This window comes from Daphnia magna, linkage group LG6 (assembly GCF_020631705.1).
Source record: "Daphnia magna isolate NIES linkage group LG6, ASM2063170v1.1, whole genome shotgun sequence".
Taxonomy (NCBI): Eukaryota; Metazoa; Arthropoda; class Branchiopoda; order Diplostraca; family Daphniidae; genus Daphnia; species Daphnia magna.
The window spans coordinates 4387168-4408857 of NC_059187.1; the positions used below are offsets into that span (position 1 = coordinate 4387168).

Sequence of the window (21690 nt, forward strand, 5' to 3'; positions counted from 1 at the left end):
ATGCGGGTGCTGGCCCAGTCGTCCCTTTACATCGACGTTCAAAGCCAAAGAGAAACAACTAAACGAAAATGGATAATCTCAATATTTATTAGCGTAAAGGGAAGCGTAGAGCTTTTGAAAAAAAAACAAAAAAACAAAACAAAACACATCAGCCAAAGTCCTTGGCTTTGTTGAGTGTGTTGTATCTCTCTCTTTTTTCTTCTTCTTCTTTCTTTCTTTTTTTTTCTTTCTTTCTTCTAAATATCTTTGGGTCCAACTGAGAAGAAGAAGAAGAGGGTCCTGTCATGTTGCCGAGTAATGGAAGCCACCTGGGCCCCAAAGTCGTTTCTTTTTTTTTTTCTTTTTCTTTTTCTTTTTCTTTTTTGCTGCTGCTGCTGCAAAGAAGAGAAACACCTGGAACCATCTGGCACGCTTCGGGCAGAGAGGGGCACGGCCCAGGTGGGACGAAATAAGAAAGAAAAAGAAAAGAAAAGAAGAAGAATCTAACACGATGTAGATACAGACGCGGACGCGGACTCGCATCTTTTTTCTTTTTTTTCCTAACCAGGAGGAGGAGGAATCTCGGGAGGATGGGATAAGAGACCCAAGAGATCCTCTCTTAAAAAAATTTCGTTTATTAAAAAGAAAAAAAAAAACAACTCTTAACTCACTACACACATACACACACAGAGAGAGAGAGAGAGCCACTCCTTTTAGCTAAGAAATACAACGCAGAAAAGAAAAAAAAAGAAGGGGCTTCCCGCTAGGTCTGCGCGCTCTCTCACCTGGGCAGCAGCACGACACATAAGAATTGAAAGAAAAAGGCTAAAAATAAGGAGATAATAAAAATTAAAAAACAAAACAAAAACGAGATTGAATTGTTTCATTCTTTTTCCCGTTTATTGGGCCCTCTACTCGAAAAAACAAAACAATAGCGACATGATAAAAAAATAATAATCTGGCAGCCTCTCTCTGACAAAAGAAAAGATTCTTTTTCTTTATTCGAAAAAAAAATGTTTTTTTTGTTTATCTTCGGTTGTTTGTAAATGCATTTATTCGCCTCGTTTGGGACACAACGGGACACGAGGGGGGGGGGCGCCCCTTCTGGCCGAGAAATTGATTTCCCACACCATTGAAAAAAATGAAAGAAAAAGGGCTGGCCAGTCATTTATCTTTTGTTCACGCTTCTTTGTTGTTTTTTCTTTCTTTTTTTCTTTATTCCGGAATGGATGGCAGTTGAAAATGTTGCAGGATAGCCAACGGATCATGACACAATGGGCTTCACATGTTTTGATTGCTGATGGGACAATACGATCTGGCTCATCATTAGATGACGATGCATTAGTTAATTGATGTTTTTCAAAATAGTTTTAAGAAAAATTCAAAAAAAATGTTCGATTTAATAAGACGATCCTTTTTTTTTTTTTAAATTGGAATAGGATCATAACCGACCATGCGACGCCTGTCGGCTGGCGGAGTGCCTTTGCTACTCATGTTCTACTTCTTGAGCGCGGTGTTATGCTCCTCGTCGACCACATCATCTTCTAGTTTTAGCTGGAAATTCGAAAACGACGTCGAATCGTCCAGCCACGTCAATGACCGGTGAGTTTTCTAACGCCGTAATCTTTAAAAATAAAACAAAAACAAGAATCGAACATTTAATTTCAATAAAAAACAAAACAAACAAACAAACAGGTGATTTGGGCGAACGGGCGGAAGCGTTAGAAGGAAGTCTTTTAAATATGTTTGGATTGAAGCGGAGGCCGAGGCCGGGCGTCGAGACGCGACAGCGGATCGTCGTGCCCGAATTCTTGGCCGAATTGTACCGACAACAGACCGGCCTCGAGGTGGACACCACCAATTTAAACCTGGCCGGCAAACTGACCCAGACGGCCAACACAGTGCGCACTTTTCCCATCAAGGGTAAAAACATTTTTTTTAAAAACCAAACAAACAAAAAAACCAAAATTCAAATTTCCCGCGCTGTTGTCAAATTTGGCAAACGAATTTGAAAAAAAAAAAAAAAAAATTAAATCAAAATTCATTTTCTAGATTCAGATTCAGATGACGATGGAACGGCGGATAATTCCGTCCTTTTGCGATTCGACTTGACCAGCTTACCGGCCGAAGAGGACATCAAAGCCGGCGAACTGAGGCTGTACCGTTCGGCGGACGGTTTGATGGCGTGGAGGCGGAGCAGAGCCGTCGGATGCGATCGGACAACCCATTGGCCAATAACGGGACGTCTTCGTCTGCGCCAGGGAGCGACCTCGTGCAGATTGCGCCGCAAGAGAAGCGCAAGGAGAACAGGTGGCGGCGGAAGCAGCAGGTGCTGATCCACGAGATCGTGCGGCCGGCGCGCAACGGCGGCGAGCCCATCCATCGGCTGCTCGACAGCCGCATGGTGGACGTGCGCGACGAAGGCTGGATCACATTCGACGTGCTGCCGGCTTTGCTGCGCTGGCGGCAGCCCAAACGCAACTACGGCCTCTGGCTGGAGACGAAGCGGGTGAACGAAGAGGCGCTGTCCGACATCGAGCACTTGCACCTGCGCAAGCGGCGCAGGAGGAGGCGATCGGCCGTGGCACCGCAAGAGCAAGAGCAAGAGCAACAGCAAGAGCAAGAGCAAGAGGACGATCAGCTGGATCTCCGGTGGGCTAGTCAGCGGCCGCTTTTAGTGACGTACTCTGACGACGGAAGGTCGCGCGCGCGCAGCAAACGCGCCGCCGAGAAGAAGCACAAGCGGAAGGGCCGGCGCGACAATTGCCGCAGGCAGTCGCTCTACGTCGACTTCAACGACGTCGGCTGGAACGACTGGATCGTGGCGCCGCCCGGCTACCACGCCTACTACTGCCACGGCGACTGCCCGTTCCCGTTGCCCGACCACCTGAACACGACCAACCACGCCATCGTGCAGACGCTGGTGCACTCGGTCAATCCAGGCGCCGTGCCGCGCGCCTGCTGCGTCCCCACCGAGCTCTCCTCCATCTCGATGCTCTACATCGACGAGTACGACAAGGTCGTGCTCAAAAACTACCACGACATGGTCGTCGAGGCTTGCGGATGCCGTTGAACTCGCGTCCGGCCCGCCCGCAATCAAGGCAACAACGGCGCCACCTGCGGGTGCTCCATTTACTTTCGCCAGTGCCCGGCGGGCTAAATTGTTGTTTGTCCTCGCCTGGGCTCAAAACAAGCCCAAACATATAAGAGGAACATCAATTGAAAAAAAAACACCACGGAAAAGAACGAACACAACAATTTTTTTAGCAAAACGAAAAAAAAAAACAAAAACAAAAAAACACAAAAAAAACAAAAACAAAAATTATTCAAAGAAAGAAAAGAAAAACGGATGGAGAATCATCTTCCGGTTTTATTATCGCTCCGTCCCTCCCCTGCGTTCCGGCAACACTTAGTCATCGTCGTGATTTTTATCCTCACTCCTCCTTCTCTATTCTAATTTCTTTTTAAGAAAAAATTAAACAAAAAAAAAAACAAAAAAAAGCAGTCACACACGCACATGTAGAAGAAAAGAAAATGGATGCAAATTGGAAGTAAAAAAAAAAAATAAGGGTGGGGAACACACAGACACACACAAAATCTGTGTGCGGAGAAAGACTGAAACTTCCGCTTTAGAAAAAAAAATTGCAATTTTCGGATGAATCCATTTTTTTTCCTTCGCCTCTTGTTGCGTGTCTTTCAAATGAACTTCCACATAATTTAAAAACAAAACAAAACAAAAAAAAAAAAAAAATCCAAAATTTCATTTTAATTTCCCTTCCCCTTTTTTTTAAAATCCTCCCGACAACTTACTACCTACCTACTACTTCTATTATATTTATATATACATATATCCCCCTCCCTGCCCCCATATTTTTCCCCCTTTTGTGCGTGTGTGTGCGTTCGTGTTTTATTTTGTTGGTTTCTTCTTGTTTCTCCCAAATACGTGCGGTTACCCCATTTTGAAAATTGTCACAACATTGTGTGAGGTGTGTGTCTGTGTGTGTGTGTTTTGTATTTTTTTGTTTTTTGTTTTTTTTTTCCGCACCGCTATCCGGATGCGGAACAAGGAGGATGTAAACAAAACAAAAAGAGGGAGGACTGGCAACAAAATTTAGAGGGAACTTGCGCTTTGCTTTTATTAGGGAACGGCCATTCACCGTCATCGTTTTTCTTTTTTTTGTTTTTTTTTTTTTTTTCGTTGTGTGTCTTGATTATGTCCAATATGTAACATGTGTGTGTGTGTTTCTTCCCCGTGCGTTCGGCTTGTATTTAAAAAAACCTGTATCGCAGGTGTGTGTTTTTTGTTGTTGTTGTTGTTGTTGAAACGACAAGCCCCTCGTAAGAGTTGAAGAGCAAACAAAACCCAGCGATTAGACGATGACCGAAAGGGAAGGGGGGATGAAATGATGCGGTTCAAATCACGAATTTTGTGTGTTGTGTGTGTGTGTGTGTTTTGCTCTGCTATTTAACGTCTGCCTATGATGATGCCTCTAAATATTGTAGATGATGCAACACTGCATTTTGTACAAAAGACTATTCCACTACTGCTGATATACTACAAACTACAAACAGACTCCCTTTTTTTTTTTTTTGTTTTGTTTTTTGTTTTTTTCTCTTTCTTTTTTTTCTTTTAAAGACAACAACAACCAAAACAAACAAAAAATGCACCTCTTTTGTGTTGTGTACAATCGTCGGCTAACGAGAAGAAAGGTGATGCGCCTGTTGCTTTGTTAAACTAGAGCCGTTTGCCTTTTATGAATCGATTGACTTTGGCGCTATCCTTTATTTTGCTACCACCAAACGATCGCAGTTGGATGTGGGAACGAGTCGAGTGAGCCTCGGTAAAAAGCCAACGCAAGACATAGAGCCCTGCAAGACTTGTGCTGTCTGCTACCACTCATTCCAAAACACAACAAGCAAAAAACCTATGGCCGTATATAATATACTGTAACATGTACAGAATATCTATATATATGTATAATCTATAATGGGCAACAACAGCAACAACTACAACTTGTCTTCGTCTTTATTTGTAACTCCCGCTCTCCCTGTTTTTTTGAAATCTCAACAACAGCAACAACAAAAAAAGGAAATCATCGAGCTTTTTCTTGGCTCGTCTTTTGTTTGTTTTTTGTTTGTTCTTGTTCCCCACTTTATCAATATTACCTGTACACACACACACACACACACACACACACATACCATAGGAGTAAAAGAAATGCGTGTGTAGTGTTGCCAGTGCAGCCGAAAAGTGCGAAACTGTTTGAGAACAGACGACTTGTAACCGACCCGCTTTTCATCTTGGCCAGTCACGCAGACACACGCGCACTCTTTTCATGTTGCCCCCGTGTTTCAAATTATTATCATTTTTTCTTTTTTTTTTTTTCAGTTGGATTTCTTTCATTTTCCTTCTCGCTTTCCATATTTCTGTTTCTTTTTTTTATGTTCAAAATGTTGTGTACAGAGTTGACCGTCTCTCCTCTTTGTACATACTCCCAATTTTTGTTTGGTTTTTTACATGAAAACAAGTTGCGTCTGTATCCGTCAAGTGTATAAAAAAACAAAAACAACAACGGTAAACAAAAAAAAAAAAAAAAGATACGACCTGAATATAAGCTTGCATGGCGTTTTTGAAAAAAAAAAAAAAAAAATCAAACTTGTTTCTGAAGATTTTATTTCATGTCTTTGTCCAGCCATACCAATCTGGCCCTTTATTTAAAAAAATTCTTATACAATTAAATACCATCATCATCATTGATTTCATCGAAGCGAAATAGGTTAAAAAAAAAATAAATAAATAAAATAAACTGTCCCATTATTACGATCTTGGATGAGGAGGGGGGGGGAACTTTTGAATTGTTTATCGTACACGATGTGTGCGCAAGTTTACATGCACGTCAAAACTGGGGCTGGCCATTTGTTGGTGACTTTGATCTTCGGTTTGCGTGATAACTTAAACAATTGTTTAAGTTTCTTTTAATGTCATTGCTGGGAAGGGAGGGTGACAGTTGTCATTCACCGTCCCGAAAGGTAACGCTGGTTGAAAATAACGGAAGAAAAATTAAATAAATAAATAAATACAAAATTCAAATTTCAAATAAAGGGACACGGAAAAAAGATTAGGGAAACCCACACATGTATGCGTACAGTGAACGAATAATGTTAGTATAAAAGAGGGCCGAAAGCAAGAAAAAGGAAAGGACAAAGGAGACACTGAACGAGCGGCCAGACATTCCTGTCTAATCGCTGCCGGTCCCGCCCCCCTCTAACAAAAAAAAAAAAATCTCAATCAAGTCAACATTTTTTTTTTTATTTTTAAATTTTTATGGGGTCTTCTTTTGTTTATTTGACGAGGATATTTTCATTTGAATTGTACGTCGTCATTATTTCAAGGCGGTGAGAATGAACTCCGGTAACGGTTTCACACACAGAAAAAGGAAAACCTGCGCCAACCAGAGCGCAAGTTTTATTTTGTTTTGTTTTTGTTTGTCTTTCGAGAAAGAAAAAGAGGTGGCAGAAAAAATAAATAAATAAAAATGGACGGGAAAGCAAAAAAAAAAAAAAAAAAACCAAAGAGAAGAAAAAAAAAAACAGATTTCTGTAGACGAGTTTGAAAGCAAATGGTGAAAGAAGGGAAAAGACACAAGTCTGTAATTTCAACGTCCTGTAATGTGCTGCTAATGGTAGGTCTCCTCCACTTCTTTTTACCATACATTTCTTGAAAAAAAAAATGGGTGGGGGGAGATTTCTCCGTTGTGCATTTCCACAAAGATGACGAAGAAGAAAAAAACCAAAACAAAACACGTGGAATACTTTAAAAAAATGAAATCAAATCAAATCAAATAGAAACGAACTGCCGCGTTTGATGAAATGAATTCGACCATCAAAGTTGGAACCGTGTCAGATGACATCCATAAACAATTGCTCTCGCTCGAGTTAAATATTACTGATTTAAACAATACTGTACACATGTAAATAGACCAATAATAAACGAGATTTGAAAAAAAAAAAATAAAAAAATTCAAATAAATCTACTCATGGCGCATTGCATTTGCTCAAATGATTTCTCGTTAAGGTATAACGTATGATCAAGCCCTTGCGGACAGCTGTTTGGTCATCGGCATCAACGGGTTGCGCACACACGAAGACGCTACCACCTTCGTGTGGTGCTGTGCTTTCACCTGATGGGTTAGAGTTGAAGCAAAAGAAGAAAAAAAACAAAGTACGATGACAATCAGACAACGGATGTCGCATTCGATGGAGGCCAGGTACAACAACTTGGCCCAAACTATTCTAGACTCTTACTTTATTTATGTCTTTTGATAGTATATATATATACGACGGCGACGCTTATTTATTTATTTATTTATTTATATGTATACCCTACCCCCCTCTCGAGTTAGGATTTACGACCCTCAGTTGGTGGGGGGAAGCAGACAACAAAAAAAATGAAGGAGCTGCTCTTCTTGTTTTCTTACAACAGGGGCAGCGCTAATTGAAATGGGCTGCATTTTTTTGTTTGGTTTGTTTGTTTATTTTTATTTTTATTTGATTTTTTTTTGTTTGTTGTTCTTTTATGACTGACAAAGAGAATTTGAAAGGTGATTGGAGTCATTTTTAATTAGCCCTTTGCATTTCTTCTTTCGTCCTTAGTCGTTCTTGTTTTTTTTCTCCCCCTTTTTGTGTATGTGTGTGTGTTCATTCTGCCAGATTTCCATTTTGAAAAAGAAAAATAGTCACAGAGTGCACACACCTGTTTCTTCCATATTCTTATAGATGTTACTGGTAGTTTGACGAAAAGCCACAAAGTCCTTTGCCTCTCTTCCAACGCAGAGCATCAGTGTCTTTCTGTCTTTCTTTTCTTCTTTTTAAGTGGATCTCCCACAGAAAGAGAGTCGTCCCTTCTGCTTGATCTCTTCCACACACACACACACACACACACACACACACACACGTATATACCCTCCAGTAAACATAAGAAGAAGAAGGAGAAGAAGAAGAAGAAGTTGATGTGGACATTAGATAAAAAATGATTTCTCTACCACCACTAGCATACCTCTGGTATTTGATGATGAACCAAGGTGAATGGTTAGAGGCCGTGAGACGTTTTCTCTCTCTCTCTCTCTTCTCTCTTTTTGGTCCCTTTCAGAAAGCAAAAATAAGAGAGGGGCAGCAGCAGCAGCAGCTTTTGATGAGACAATTAGGCTGGTTATCCGTCACCGCATCTCAGGGCGCGACATTCTTTCGTCTTCTTTTCTGTTTCTCTTTCGTTCACCAGAAGGAAGGGACTTGTACCTTCATTTCTTTTTCTTTTTTTCTGTTCCCTTTGATTTTGATTTTTTTTTTTTTTTCTTGTTGTTTACTCCTCTTTTTCTCTATTCTTCCCCCACATACACAATAGCTTTTGACAGATATATATCTAAGCTCGTCTCTTAGCAGAGTCAAAACCCCATCATATCCTTGGTGTATCGTTCTCTAATTCCATTTGACGAGTCTTTTCAATTCTCTTTGTCATCCGGAACGAAGATTCTTGTTTTGTTTTTTCTTTTTTTCCTTTTTCTTTTTAACAATTAAGAAGAAAAAAAAGGGGGGGAATTTATTTTTTTTTTGCTTCCGGAATGACAAAAAGGATGCGTTTTTTGCGGATCGCTATTTAAAAGAAAAAATTTTTGTTTTAAATTCTATCGATTTGGCAAGGCCTTATATCGTTGTATTCATGGTGTTTATCCTATCGATCATATCCTATCGTATATTGTCTCATTATTTCCATCACACCTGGCGTGCTTTTTCGTCTACCGCTTTGGTCGTTCGTTTATGATATTGGTTTCTTTTCTTTCCCGCTTGCGTGACGTGTCTAAACTGGACGCCATCTAGTGACCAGAATTATATTCTCCGTCGTCGGATTGTTTTTTGCGCTAAATTCTCGTTGCGTTTCAGACATTGCAGACTGAAATTTGCAGTTATGAGCAATTATTCATTTGAGGCACTAGCGTCATTGGCCCAACTACGCTGCAGGCCAATCGTTTCATTCAAAGCTAAGCTCTAATTGCCCCCTTTTTCGTACACAATTTAGATAGAGAACTACCGCGGGAAATTTGGCCAAGAGAAATATCCGAATCGGATCGTCCTTCAGAATCCGGAAAACATTAGGAGCTAGAATCACTTTTGAATGATTAGCATCAGTCGCCAGGTGGCGTTCGTACATAATTTTGAAACGTAGGTTAGTTTTCAAAAGTGACAGACGTATATAATATACAAGAACCGCTGGGCTGGGTACTATGTCGTTTCATGTTTGTGGTGCAATAGCTGTTCTTACATCACCGCCATTAACATTTTCCTTAATCTCTTCTCCCTCTCTCATCGTCAGTCTATTTTCGGTCATTTGACTATCGGAATTACTCTCCGAGCAAGGTTAAGTAAAAGCTATATCTATCCTATTAAAAATAAACTATACGATCAGGTTACTTAAAGATTAACTGTCGCAAGCGCAGTTTCAAGGCGTGCCCTTCACGATGTCTTTTGTTTGGTTTGTTTGGTTTTTTTTTTTATCAGTTAAGAAAAGAAAGAATCCTTGATCATCATTTAAGACCTTCATTATAATTCAGTCATTCGGCCAAGGTTGGCCAAGGTCGGCCAAGGTCGGCCAAATGGTAAGTGCGATGATTGAACGCCAGTCACGTTGCAATACAATTTGAAAACTGAGCTTAACTTGATTCGACGTTCATCTTTCGTTCATTTCATTATCGTTAGATGGACTTTTTCTTAAATTTCTGCTGGTCCAGTTGTTCTGATACGGTTGAAACCAAACGCAGTGGGCTGCCGATTACGAATGAAATTGAAAGTTTAGGCTATGCGGGACACCCTCAATCGCTTTCTCTTTCGCCATTTGATATAAGTCATGACGGTCGGCATTGATGGACGCCGATGTATGCGGGTGACAAAACACATTCATAGCATTTCAAAGTCAATCTTTGAAATCTATGAACAGTTTTGTGTACAGCTTATGATGTCACGAATCGTGAACGATTGATGCCTCGGTTGTACAGGAATGCAAATGTAGAAAGCGTTTGCCAACTGTGGCGAAATCAAAGGGATCCCAAAGTTATGCCGCGATTTCGGGTTGAACATTGTAGGGTTATTGCCTAACGAGTTATGTAAAAGGTGTTCTTCTTTTTTAATTCGACATTGTGAAAATGTTAAGTATTAAAAAGGCATCTAAAGTTTCCCATCGATAACTTTGAAAAAGAGACATACAAGTAAGGGACTAAATGGATTCACTTTTATGTAGTACTTATGAATGCAAATGGAGGGGAAGGGTGACGAAACGGCAACACGTGCATTCGCGACATTTCGTTTTCAAAAATATGCTAATCGGTTATACCTGGCTCATCCGGCTTCATGTTTCTTTCTTATCAGAGTCGAAACCAAATGGAGCCCTTCCTCCCTCCATTAACTACGCACATATTTGATCTGGTTTCCAGCATTTGACGTGGCCGGTTCTTCAGTATTTTGACAGCCAAGGCCATCACCAAGATTTTTCGTTCGTCCCTTTCGAAATTATGTAAGTACGAATTCACGACTAGCATAACTTGAAGTAGAACATCCTCTGCTATGTGTGACGATAAATTCTCCTTCACTTGTGAAGAACCAGAGCTCGTCAAACTGAAATTTCTGCACATCTAAAGAACTTGGAAAATAACTTTGATTTAAAAATAGAACAAGGATTCGAGTTATATATCATATATTATCAAACATAATGGAGAAACGATCAGTTAGTACCGAAACAAACCACCGTGAAATTACATTAAAGTTCACTAAGAAATAGAATAATCAAATTTCACTCATTTTTCTACAGAATCTTTTGAATGGGCAGCAGTTAGATGATGCGGGTAAGACCAAAGGAATCAACGGAAATTGCATCGTCCTGAATCGGCTGAAAATCCTGAGCAATCTGGAACACCTCTTGCGACTCGAAATCATTTTGAATGATCAAATCACTACTGCCTGATTGGTAAGCATTGTAACTATTGCCACTATTCCTGTTGTTCGTTTTCAGACTCCTCAGGAACTCGTCCAATCGGCCGGTCGAACGGCCACTAGACTTTCCGTAGCCTGAAGAGGCCAATCGAACGACAGGCACAGCCACCTGAGCAACCTCCTTGATGGTCTTGCTGGGCTCTACCGTTTGCTTGACAATTGGAAAGCTGTCGTATGTGGCCGTTTCACGGTTTACGGCACGGATGGCAGCAGGGGCTTGATCGTAAGAGATGCGAGTTGGAGCCGTAACGCGGACGTTGTTTTTTTTAACGTACGCGTCGTCATTCTGATCAATAAGGCGGACCACGTTGTTGGTACGACGCGATGAGCTTCTCACAGGGACACGGACATTAGGGATAGCAACTTGAGAAACTGTTTTAGTGGGGGTTAACACGCGGATATCGGAAACAGCGGCATCGTACGGATCAGCAACGCGGATGGCAGTCGATGGGTTTTCATAAGAATTTTTAGCCGATGAAACGAAGCGAACAGTTCCGGCTTCTTTGTTTTTACGGGCTGGAGCTACTACGCTGACGTCTAAAAGTGGGGAAGTATGCGGATTAGCGACACGAACTACGGTTGGCTGGATGTCGTAAGTTTCTTTAGCTGGAGAAGAAATGCGGACGACTCCAGCGTTGTAGTTGATGTCACGGGCTGGCGATGGATCAGGAAAGCCATCTTCATCGTCATCAACGCTAGTGTACTGGTAGTCTAAAGCTTTCTGTTCCACCGATTTTGGGGATGTGCGGATGAAAGGAAACGGCTGACTGCTGCGGACACCTTCGTTGAGCAGAGTTCCTCGAGCTTGGAATCCGACAGACTGACCGGACATCTTTCCAGCCGCGTATTCTATCGTCATTCCAATAAATCATTAACTTTGAGTTTGTTTAAAACCCTTTCTAAAAGTGCTTTAAATTACCGGTTTCTTGTGCTTTTCCGTAGGAATCAATGTATCCATATTTGCCGGTCATGTAACCGTTCACGTCCATATTCTCGACTCGGAACGATCCGTCTGAAGCTTCGAATCCGAACGTGTAAGAGCCATCGTCATTCAGTTGGTTGATCTGTTTCAAAATCGTCACAGCTGGACCGGGATACGACGTTGTGGACGATTTACTGGTGACGTAGTTAGCAGGAGAAGCCAACGAGTAAGCCACAGCAAACAGCAACATCATCTAATATCACATTATTTCATGTAAAAAAAACTAATAATAATCAACTAACAATAAGAAATTTCCAGTTGATTACCAGAGGACGACGTACAATGCTAGAAATCATTTTTCTCTTGAATCACGAACGACGTGTAACAACAGCGAGGAAGGAGCAGCTTTGAACTTGATTGCCGTTGAATTGACTGATGAATAAAACCGAGGACTCGGCCGTCTTTATATACAGCGACGGAAAGTGAATGTTGGGTTGATCATGCAACCATATCACACTACCCCGTTCAACAGATGACCTGTCTGTCAACTTTTACTCTGGCCGGCAGACTCTCACGAAACGCGGGACGGCATCACGATACTCTGCAGAATCGTATTGCGACAGATTTGGAAAAGATTTTTGTTCCATCTTAGATGCGATATGTCCGAAGAAGAATGTGCATATTCGCTTTCTTTTTTTTTCACCTGTCCTCCACCTGATGATTTGTTTGATTAAGTTTCCTTTTTTTCTCCCCTTGGGAAATCTACAGATGTTCTAGTGTACGAATTTTGAAGCTCGTGACAGTACACATACGGGTGTGAGCTACACCCAAACCGGTACTTTGTGTGTCTCCATCGGCAAATCCTTGAAGAGGTAAAGGCTTTGCCCAGTTGAACATAAAAATGACCCATTTTTTTTTTATCATCTTCTTTGTATTTTTGAACAGCCATCATTCTTCACGGTGTTTTCTTCATTGGACAAAGTGAAAGGTATGTCGATATCGGAGATGCGCTATCGAGTTGGCTGATCCTGACGCCTATTGTTTGCTTATCATTGCGCAAAGAGACAGATCGTGTTCTGTATTTTTTTAAAGTGTAACCTCAAGACCATCACAATATAAGGCTTTTAACTAAAACATTTGGTTTAGAAGAAAGTAGTGGAATTTAAGAGGCTAACTCGATTAAAAGTTAATAACGACTGCATTGCATACACATTTACATAGAGAATTCTAGCGATGATGATTCTATTGCAGCTGTTGGTGATAGCAAACGTTGCGCCACGATTCACGATGTTTGACTTTCCCCTTTGTCAATTGTGACCCTTATGCAGCAATCTAAGTCATCTCGTTGGGGTTTGCTTAGTTATGTCAGTAGTTACGTGTGTCGATCCTTTTTTAGGAGGGCCGGGGAGGAAAACAAGAAATGTATGACCCGCATGTAAAAGTATGGGGTCTTGCCACCAAGAAATTCGATTGGTATTATCTATTAGGCTCAAGGCGAATGGGCTATTTTAATTGCATTCATTCGTAATTCTTTGAAATAACTCTTAAAGAACTTCCAATGAAACAAACAATTTAACACTTGTTATATAGGCTGGAAATGTTCTGTTTGTCAGTTGGGATTAGTACTTTTCGTGAAATCGAAATATCGAAGATACGTCTGTTATATACATTTGATTCTGAGTTTCCTCCGAGTGCAACATAAGGGCCACTCGAGATGAATAAAAGATTTCTGGTTTTTATCTTACAGAGATGGAAATTCTTTGTTAGCACCGGTTCAACATTCTCTTTTTCGCCCGTCTGTGTATAAAAACGGGTGACAATTGGCTTTATTGGTCAGTCATCCGACAGCCATCCAGTCTTTAAAAAAATCCTGCCCGCTTTGCAATATCCATCCACTGGCCAACGAAACAATGAATCCGATTGTGGTAAATGATTTGATCTTTTACATTTGAACTTATGCGAATTCATAAAAGTTTGCTTTGTTATTTAATGTGTTAAATTGTAGCTATTTTTGGCCTGTACCTTGGCCTTCTCTGTGGCTTCTCCAACTGACTATGCGAGCAGCAAATCCACAACGTCTTCTGACACTGAGCCCGCTGTGTCAATCTTGAAGCAGATCAATCAAATGAATGATGACGGCTCTTACACGTTTGGATTCGAAGCCTCAGACGGATCGTTCCGCATCGAAAACATGGATGCGAACGGTTACATGACTGGCAAATACGGATACATCGATGCCAACGGCAAACTACAAGAAACAGGTAATCTTTTCTCTTACAGAAGCTTAAAGACACTCGACATGTGTAACTCATTTGAATGCATTGAAATGCGATAGAATACGCGGCTGGAAAGATGTCCGGCCAGTCTGTCGGATTTCAAACTCGGGGAACTTTACTCTCCGATGCTGTTCGCAATTCCCAAGCGCTTCCGATCATCCGCACATCCACCAAATCGGTGGAACAGAAAGCTATAGATTACGAGTACACTAGCGTTGATGATGATGAAGATGGCTTTCCTGATTCTTCCCCAGCCCGTGACATCAACTACAACGCTGGAGTCGTCCGCATTTCTTCTCCAGCTAAAGCAACTTACGACATCCAGCCAACCGTAGTTCGTGTCGCTAATCCGCATACTTCCCCACTTTTAGACGTCAGCGTAGTAGCTCCAGTCCGTAAAAACAAAGAAGCCGGAACTGTTCGTTTCGTTTCATCGGCAAAAAATTCTTATGAAAACCCATCGACTGCCATCCGCGTTGCTGATCCGTACAATGCAGCTGTTTCCGATATCCGCGTGTTAACCCCCACTAAAACAGTTTCTCAAGTTGCTATGTCTAATGTCCGTGTCCCTGTGAGAAACTCATCGCGTCGTACCAACAACGTGGTCCGCCTTATTGATCAGAATGACGACGCGTACGTTAAAAACAACAACGTCCGCGTTACGGCTCCAACTCGTATCTCTTACGATCAAGCCCCTGCTGCCATCCGTGCCGTAAACCGTGAAACGGCCACATACGACAGCTTTCCGATTGTCAAGCAAACGGTGGAGCCCAGCAAGACCATCAAGGAGGTTGCTCAGGTGGCTGTGCCTGTCGTTCGATTGGCCTCTTCAGGCTACGGAAAGTCTAGTGGCCGTTCGACCAGCCGATTGGACGAGTTTCTGAGGAGTCTGAAGACGAACAACAGGAATAGTGACAATGAATACAATGCCTACCAATCAGGCAGCAGTGACTTGATCATTCAAAATGATTTTGAGTCGCAAGAGGTGTTCCAGTCTGTCCAGGATTTTCAGCCGATTCAGGACGACGCAATTTCCGTCGATTCTTTTGGTTTTACCCGCATCATCTAACAGCTGCCCATCCGAAAGATTCTGTAGGACGTTAGTGAATATGATTATTTCTTCTCCTTAGTGGACTTTAATGTAATTTCACGGTGGTTTGCTTCTGTAGTAACTTATCGATTCTGCATTATGGTTGATAATATATGGAAAGTTGGTCGAATCCTTGTTTCTTCAAATAGAGATGTTAGTATTTTCAGCCTGTTTAGTCTCAGTTTTTTGTAGGTCAATGATAGCCTTCTACGTTTTTCATCAAATTGTTTAGTTCCAACTGTAGCTATTCATCTTTATATTTTAGAAAGGGGACGCAGCTTGAAAATCTTTTACGAGACTTAATACGAGACTAGATTGAGAAATAGTGACGTATTGTACCTGCCCACCTGTAATGCGACAGACGGAATCACGTTCGTTGGGAAGATGGAGAGGGGAGAGGTTTTAGCTTAAAAAACAAGAACATTTTCTGCAAAAACTGTCAATTAGTTTGAAACAATTTATACCAATCCAAGTGGCATATCGAGTCACAGGATAAGTTTTCAAGTTGTTCAAGATTTTATGTTTAATTATTTAGAACGACGCAGTCAGCATTCATTTCCTTGAATTTTCACGTATGTCTTATCACTAACACTGACAAATTACATAGGGGGGTATTTTGTTCGATTTTAATTGGTAGACTTTTCTCTCTCTTTTTTTTCGAACAATCTATTGCTTTTATCTCTGCATTCCTAAAGTACGTTACATATTAACCTTGTTGCAGGGCTTACTCTCCCCTTCTCTTCCCCTCAATCGCATTCCACGGCAATAGGTTAAATATTTGATTTCTTAATCATACACTATGAATTTCAATTTTTATTTTGCCTTTACCGCCCGTGAATAATTTTACCACGCTCAATTGCGTTTCTCCGTCGTTTCCGATTCCCAACATCGCACGGGCACGTATCTACGATGTGGCACTTGTACATTCATAGTACATTAACAAGTTGTAGGTAATCGGTAAGTTGAATACGAGAAACACACAAATAGACAATCCTCATTCAATCTACGTAGTACACTGGTCACTAAAAGAAACCCAATCGAGTTTCATAAGCCGTGATCGTCTAGTGGTTAGGACCCTACGTTGTGGGGCTAGCAATTCCGTAGTAACCCAGGTTCGAATCCTGGTCACGGCACGTTTTTATTTTTGATTCTTTTCCGTTGTGCTCATTCAAAAATTGTGTTCTATCTAATGAACGAAGAGAGCTAAATGACATTTCGTCTAAGAAACGAATGGCTCTTTGTTTAACACCTTACGAGCAACCAGCTTAAGACAATCCAGATCTTTGTCAAAGCAGTGTTATTGTGTTAAGAGCCTTCTCTACGATCGTTCTTTGCAGATCAATAAAGAGAAGGATGTAACTTGATCATTGCGTAGAAGCGTAAAGACGTAACGAGAGGCCGAACAGAGAAGGCGAAAAGAAGGCTGTCAACGATTACCAGCAAATTCGGCGTACTTCCTTAAAAACTTATGTGGTCTTCCTTTTCGTTTATGTATCCTGCTCAGAAAATACGCTTTAATGTACACTTAAAGAGGTTTAAATTCTTCTGAAAGAGAGTCACATTATGTTTGAATAACTTTCCCCATCCAACTGCCCTTTTTTTTTTGTTTTTCAAAAGAAGTGATCGCACAATATCGTCGTAGTCATTACTTCGTTCCGTGTTACTCGTGGGCGTCCTTTTAGTAGTTGTTGGTAATCCGTTATCAGAAAACCGATAAGAAGGATGAACATTATTAACCAAACATGTTTATTTTGGTAGCCGGTAGAGTGCCATAATACGAATACACCGGAACAGTTTCAAATATTCTGACGTAAAAGGATATATCCGGGGAGTCGAAGCGACCCGCCAGTTAAGGATTCAGGTGGGCTGATAAGAGCCCCATGCCGTTGAATATGATATTGCTTAATGTAGAATCCTTAACGAGAACTATCGACGATTTTATAACAGCCATTTTTGGCTTGCTTTCAGTTGTAAATGGATACATAGCTCAAGAAAATGCATAATTCCGGCCAATAATGAAAACTTGCATACCAATTGAAAATCGTCATTTCAGCCGGGGTCATGCCAGCATTAAATTTTAACGTTTATTTTTACGACCCTAAAAAAAAAAGGAAAAATAAATAAGGACCTAAGGGAACTAAGACGGGAATGAATTGACATATGGTTCCAACCTTTGGAACTTCCTGTTTAGTGACTCATTCTCTTCCGTCCAATATATTACACGTCGCAGGGAGCAGTGCATGCTCTCAGCAAACACGTCACTGGCGGATACACTACATAAGAACGTGACGGTGAGAAAAAAAGCAAAAAAAAAAACATTTTGAGTTGCTTGTAGCTCCTCCTTCTGTCCATTTTAGGAATACTTCAAAACATTCAGGTAAAAGCCCTAAGGCCATCAGTTCACTGCAGGCAGCGTTCGAACCACCTTTCCAACAACCGTAGCAGACAACAAACAGCAGACGTCATTTAGCGTTCGAGGTTTCAGTAGGTTGTAACGCGAACTATTTACGCAGTAAAAGAAGTTCACCAAACGACAGAAATGAATTCAACCGTACCAATCATCGTAGCAGTTTTAGTGATGACGATCAACGTTGTTTCAGGTAAGAGTTTGCAATCCCATTTTTGATTGTTTCAATAGTTTATGGTGCAACCAAGTGGTTTGACTTCATGGTGGCTGTTGCACAATCTCGTCGTGCAAAGTCCGTCCAAGGTCGACAATGACGCAAAGTTTTCCTGTTGGGTGTAGATTTTTTGTCCGAGAGTAGAAGGAGATGCCCAAAGTTTGGTAATGTGAAACAAAACGATTGTAATCCGATGTTTTCTTTCGGCTTTCGATATGCACAGGTTTACAATGCTATTCGTGCGAAGGCCGGGATAATGAAATGTGTGGCAGAGAACCGACCCGAGCCAATCGTATCACGTGTGCCACCAACGAAATGTGCAACGTTCTACGCACCGAACGTTCCGATTTTTCCGGTGAGTACGACAATAACAGTCATTTCCTTTATTTCTCCATGCTTCGGTTCGTTTGCTTCGCCGTTGCACGATGCACTTTCGTATAGTTGCCATGACAACGTAGTGAGCATGCCAACATTGTGCACACATGTTTAGCCTTCAGAAAGGCAAATGACGTTGCAGAGTCCATTAATTGAAGAATGCCCTTAATTAAGTATTGGCAGTTGGTTTCAGCGTGAGTCACGAACACTTGCAGCTTATCCCGATCCTAATTTTCGTAATAAACATTTTAAGAGCAATCATGAACTAACGAATCTATCTTGAAATTCTCTCTCAAAGGTAGGACAGTAACGTATTCAAGAGGTTGTCGTCAATCTGCTTTTGCCGGAGCAGTCGGCGGTAACGGAGTGGGCGTGTCCACTTCATCCCAGTCGTGTTCCACCGATCTGTGCAATACTGGAGACGGTCTTGGACCGAGCATCAATTTCCCCGGATTCAACAACGGATTCGGATTCAACACTAACAACAACAACAATGACGGTTTTGGAGGATTCGCTGGTGCTGGGTTTAATGGCGGTTTCCAAAACGATTTCAACCGGCAGCCGGGAAACGGCGCACCCGCAGGCACGAAGACGAACTGTAAGTTCTAACGTGGGCACCTGTCTAATGATTGTTTATTTTGTAACATTATTATTTTACAGATAATCCACTGATGCTTCCATTCCTTGGTCTCGTTTCATCCATCCTGGGAAACAACGTATAAATTCATTTTGAAAACTACTTCCTCCGCGTCCCGCCATGTTTATTTCGGAAGCATATTTCACCATATAGATAGATATAGAGGCATTAGCTAAAACACTATTAGCGAATCGAGATACCGGTGTTTTCTTTCTAATCGACGTTTTCGTGACAATCATCATTTAATAAATTGAAATTTTTTAAAACATTAATCGCAAATTGGGTGTGGTCGCCTTTTCGTGAATTCCTTTGTGGAGCCCACTTATTTTATTCTCCTTTTCAGGCAGATTTTTCATCGTGAAATACGTCCGGGTTGACTAGGCGATACTTTGAGGTACCAAAAATGAAGTTTGTGTTATTTTTTTTTTTTTTATCGTTTAGATGCCTCGAAGCGCTAACGTACTGTTTCCGTTTATGTTGAACTTAATTACGTATACATTTGGTGAGTGAAAATAAAAAGTTTCTCGGGCTTTACAAAGTCTAGCAATGGTGAAGTTCTTATCAACACTCAACCGCAATCCGGACATTACGGTTTGTTTGGTGAGAAGTTTAGTTTTATCCGGAATACAGTCTAGCAAGTGAGCGTGCAAGAAAATGAGCGTGCGTTCCGTTTTGGGCGGTCTCCTTCTCCTAAGTTTGACGTCGCATGCCCAGGGTGAGTAAAACAAAGAAGTTAACGAATATTTTCTGATTTGAAAATTAATGAAAAGCACATTTTCTTTAATTGATTAAACGAAGGCATCAAATGCTACGAATGCAAATCAAACTCGATGGCGACGAACTTAGACTGCGAAATGGGTGTGTCCCGTAGCAAACCACAAACTTGTCCCCCACAACCAAATTTTGCGACTACGTAAAAATCAAACTCGATGCTGGGCTAGGTATAAATATCCCGAAAAAATAATTTGTTCTAGTTTCAAGTTAGTGTTAACCAAAAACGCATTTCAGTTTTCAGCATGATTTATCGTGGTTGCGGCGAAGATTCGGCTTGGATGCCAAACAACGTAGGTTTTGAGGACAAGAAATTAGGAATTGCAACTCTATCCTATCGATCGTGCAACAAAGATCTCTGCAATGGTGATGTTTGGGACAAATCTCTCTATAACAACTCGAAAGGTTAGTTCACCAGCTTGAAAAATATGCAAGGGTCTTAATTCATTTTCAGATTCTATTGTTCAGATTCTCATTCTTGCGACACACGTCTTCTTCTGCTGGCCATTTTGACTTCCTTATGTTTAGTCCTCAATTTTTAGGTGCCTTCTTTATGCAACCATTGATCCGTAATGTATCTCCCTGAAAGTCTCCTATGAACTGCTGACAATTCTCTTATCAAACATAGTAAAACTTACGAAAAGTTATGTGTAACACTGATAGGGTACGTGAGCGGGTACGTAAATGTACGAATGAAAACTGAGCAATCATTAAGGATTCAGTTTCGTTATTAGTTATTCACGTATCCGCCTGGATGTTCTCAAACACTGGTATTCCGCAGGTGACGAGGCAGCCAAATTCAGAGCGGAATTAACGCTGTTCAATCGTTGAAGCTGGACCCCAAAACACTGGCTATCTTATTCTTTTGGGGCTTTTAAATAATACTTAACGCGATAAGATAATCGCGCTTGTATAGATAAGAAAATCCTTGTAGCTTCATAGATGGAATTTGCAGCGAACTTGCCAACGAACATTCCACGTTGAATTGTCTCGAGTCCCGTGTAGGATTCGTACTACAGTTACAATGCATCTCAACATTTCAATCAAGATCCTTATAGCCGTTACGGTGATTGCTCTTAGCTTCATTACGCTCAGCGACGGTAAGTGGATTCATTTATTATTCCATAATTTAAAGAGTGGAGGTAATAGTAAACAAACATTTTGCCAGGTAGGACTGGAATGTTACATCTGCAGTTCGAGCGACGTTGACTGGAACGAAGACTGCGAAACTGGCAACCGGACACTGTTGCCATCCATTACGTGTCCCGACGCTTACGATGGGAAAACAGCGTACTGCACGTACAAGAAAACCCAATGGAAGACGATCAGTAAACTATAAACAAAGTCTTATTTTATCAAGTCCGAAAATCATCGCTGATATTTCTTACAGGTGGCGCTAATTCGGTTCTCCGCAGTTGCGCCGACGAGCCGTTGTACCGCAACGGTCAGCAGGACCTGGAAGATGGAAATCTAACAGTTTGGTACCAGTCGTGCACCATGGATCTATGTAACAACGCCTGCTCCTTTTCAAAAGGTAGGAAAACGGTTATTTTATTGTTGCCGTTTTCTTGTGCGCTTCTCTTTAATACGCAGCCTCAGGTAATGAGCGTCTTTTCGACCCTTTTCTTTTATTAAGATCAAGTGTTGGCGGTATTGACCAGCATGTTCCCGCTCGTGTTGGCCAAATTATTGCAGTAAGGCGTGCTCCAATTTGCTTCCGAAAATGTGGAATGGTTACTTTGAAAGCCCCCTTTTTTTTTTCTTCGCTCCAAGATTCCGACGTGCTAATGTATCTTGATGCAAGGTAATACAATACTAGATGGCGTGGACATGATGCCGTTAGATTGTTTTGAAAAAAGAAAACTGTACTCGGGAGACTGTGCTTTCGTATCGCGTTTGATTTACTACTTTGTTTCAAACCACCTCCAAGGCGCTGTCTGCGTCGTAATGTGTTGCAATGCTTAATTGACGACCTGCTAGGG

At 41.3% G+C, this 21690-nt stretch overlaps 4 protein-coding genes, 1 long non-coding RNA gene, 1 other non-coding gene and 1 pseudogene across 7 annotated transcripts; all 7 read left to right on the forward strand.

Annotated features, from left to right (window-relative positions):
• Nucleotides 1–3280, forward strand: LOC123473760 (bone morphogenetic protein 2-like). Its single transcript, XM_045175074.1, has 5 exons — nt 1–36; nt 93–258; nt 1528–1581; nt 1675–1902; nt 2064–3280. The coding sequence occupies exons 1-5, from the start codon at nt 1–3 to the stop codon at nt 3050–3052; spliced, it is 1473 nt and encodes a 490-aa protein (XP_045031009.1). The 3' UTR covers nt 3053–3280.
• Nucleotides 3281–9243: 5963 nt separating this feature from the next.
• Nucleotides 9244–13052, forward strand: LOC123473978. The gene is made up of 3 exons (XR_006648550.1): nt 9244–10540; nt 10835–12810; nt 12884–13052. It is a non-coding gene; the product is annotated as an uncharacterized LOC123473978 (long non-coding RNA).
• A 647-nt stretch (nt 13053–13699) lies between these two features.
• Nucleotides 13700–15434, forward strand: LOC123473974. The gene is made up of 3 exons (XM_045175725.1): nt 13700–13863; nt 13944–14199; nt 14274–15434. The coding sequence occupies exons 1-3, from the start codon at nt 13849–13851 to the stop codon at nt 15281–15283; spliced, it is 1281 nt and encodes a 426-aa protein (XP_045031660.1). The 5' UTR covers nt 13700–13848; the 3' UTR covers nt 15284–15434.
• Nucleotides 15435–16354: 920 nt separating this feature from the next.
• On the forward strand, nt 16355–16437 carry Trnah-gug. Its single transcript is given in 2 exon segments — nt 16355–16391; nt 16403–16437. It is a non-coding gene; the product is annotated as a tRNA-His (tRNA).
• Nucleotides 16438–17694: 1257 nt separating this feature from the next.
• Nucleotides 17695–19209, forward strand: LOC116924592 (keratin, type II cytoskeletal 2 epidermal). 2 transcript variants are annotated; one of them, XM_032931099.2, is made up of 4 exons: nt 17695–17904; nt 18149–18280; nt 18599–18898; nt 18961–19209. In XM_032931099.2, the coding sequence occupies exons 1-4, from the start codon at nt 17844–17846 to the stop codon at nt 19020–19022; spliced, it is 555 nt and encodes a 184-aa protein (XP_032786990.2). In that variant the 5' UTR covers nt 17695–17843; the 3' UTR covers nt 19023–19209. The 2 variants fall into 2 exon arrangements, with proteins under 2 accessions (XP_032786990.2, XP_032786991.2); XM_032931100.2 differs by having other exon boundaries at nt 18599–18883.
• Nucleotides 19210–19591: 382 nt separating this feature from the next.
• On the forward strand, nt 19592–20411 carry LOC123473976 (annotated as a pseudogene).
• A 157-nt stretch (nt 20412–20568) lies between these two features.
• On the forward strand, nt 20569–21537 carry LOC123473977. The gene is made up of 4 exons (XM_045175726.1): nt 20569–20808; nt 20881–21036; nt 21099–21242; nt 21345–21537. The coding sequence occupies exons 1-4, from the start codon at nt 20733–20735 to the stop codon at nt 21404–21406; spliced, it is 438 nt and encodes a 145-aa protein (XP_045031661.1). The 5' UTR covers nt 20569–20732; the 3' UTR covers nt 21407–21537.
• Nucleotides 21538–21690: the final 153 nt, after the last annotated feature.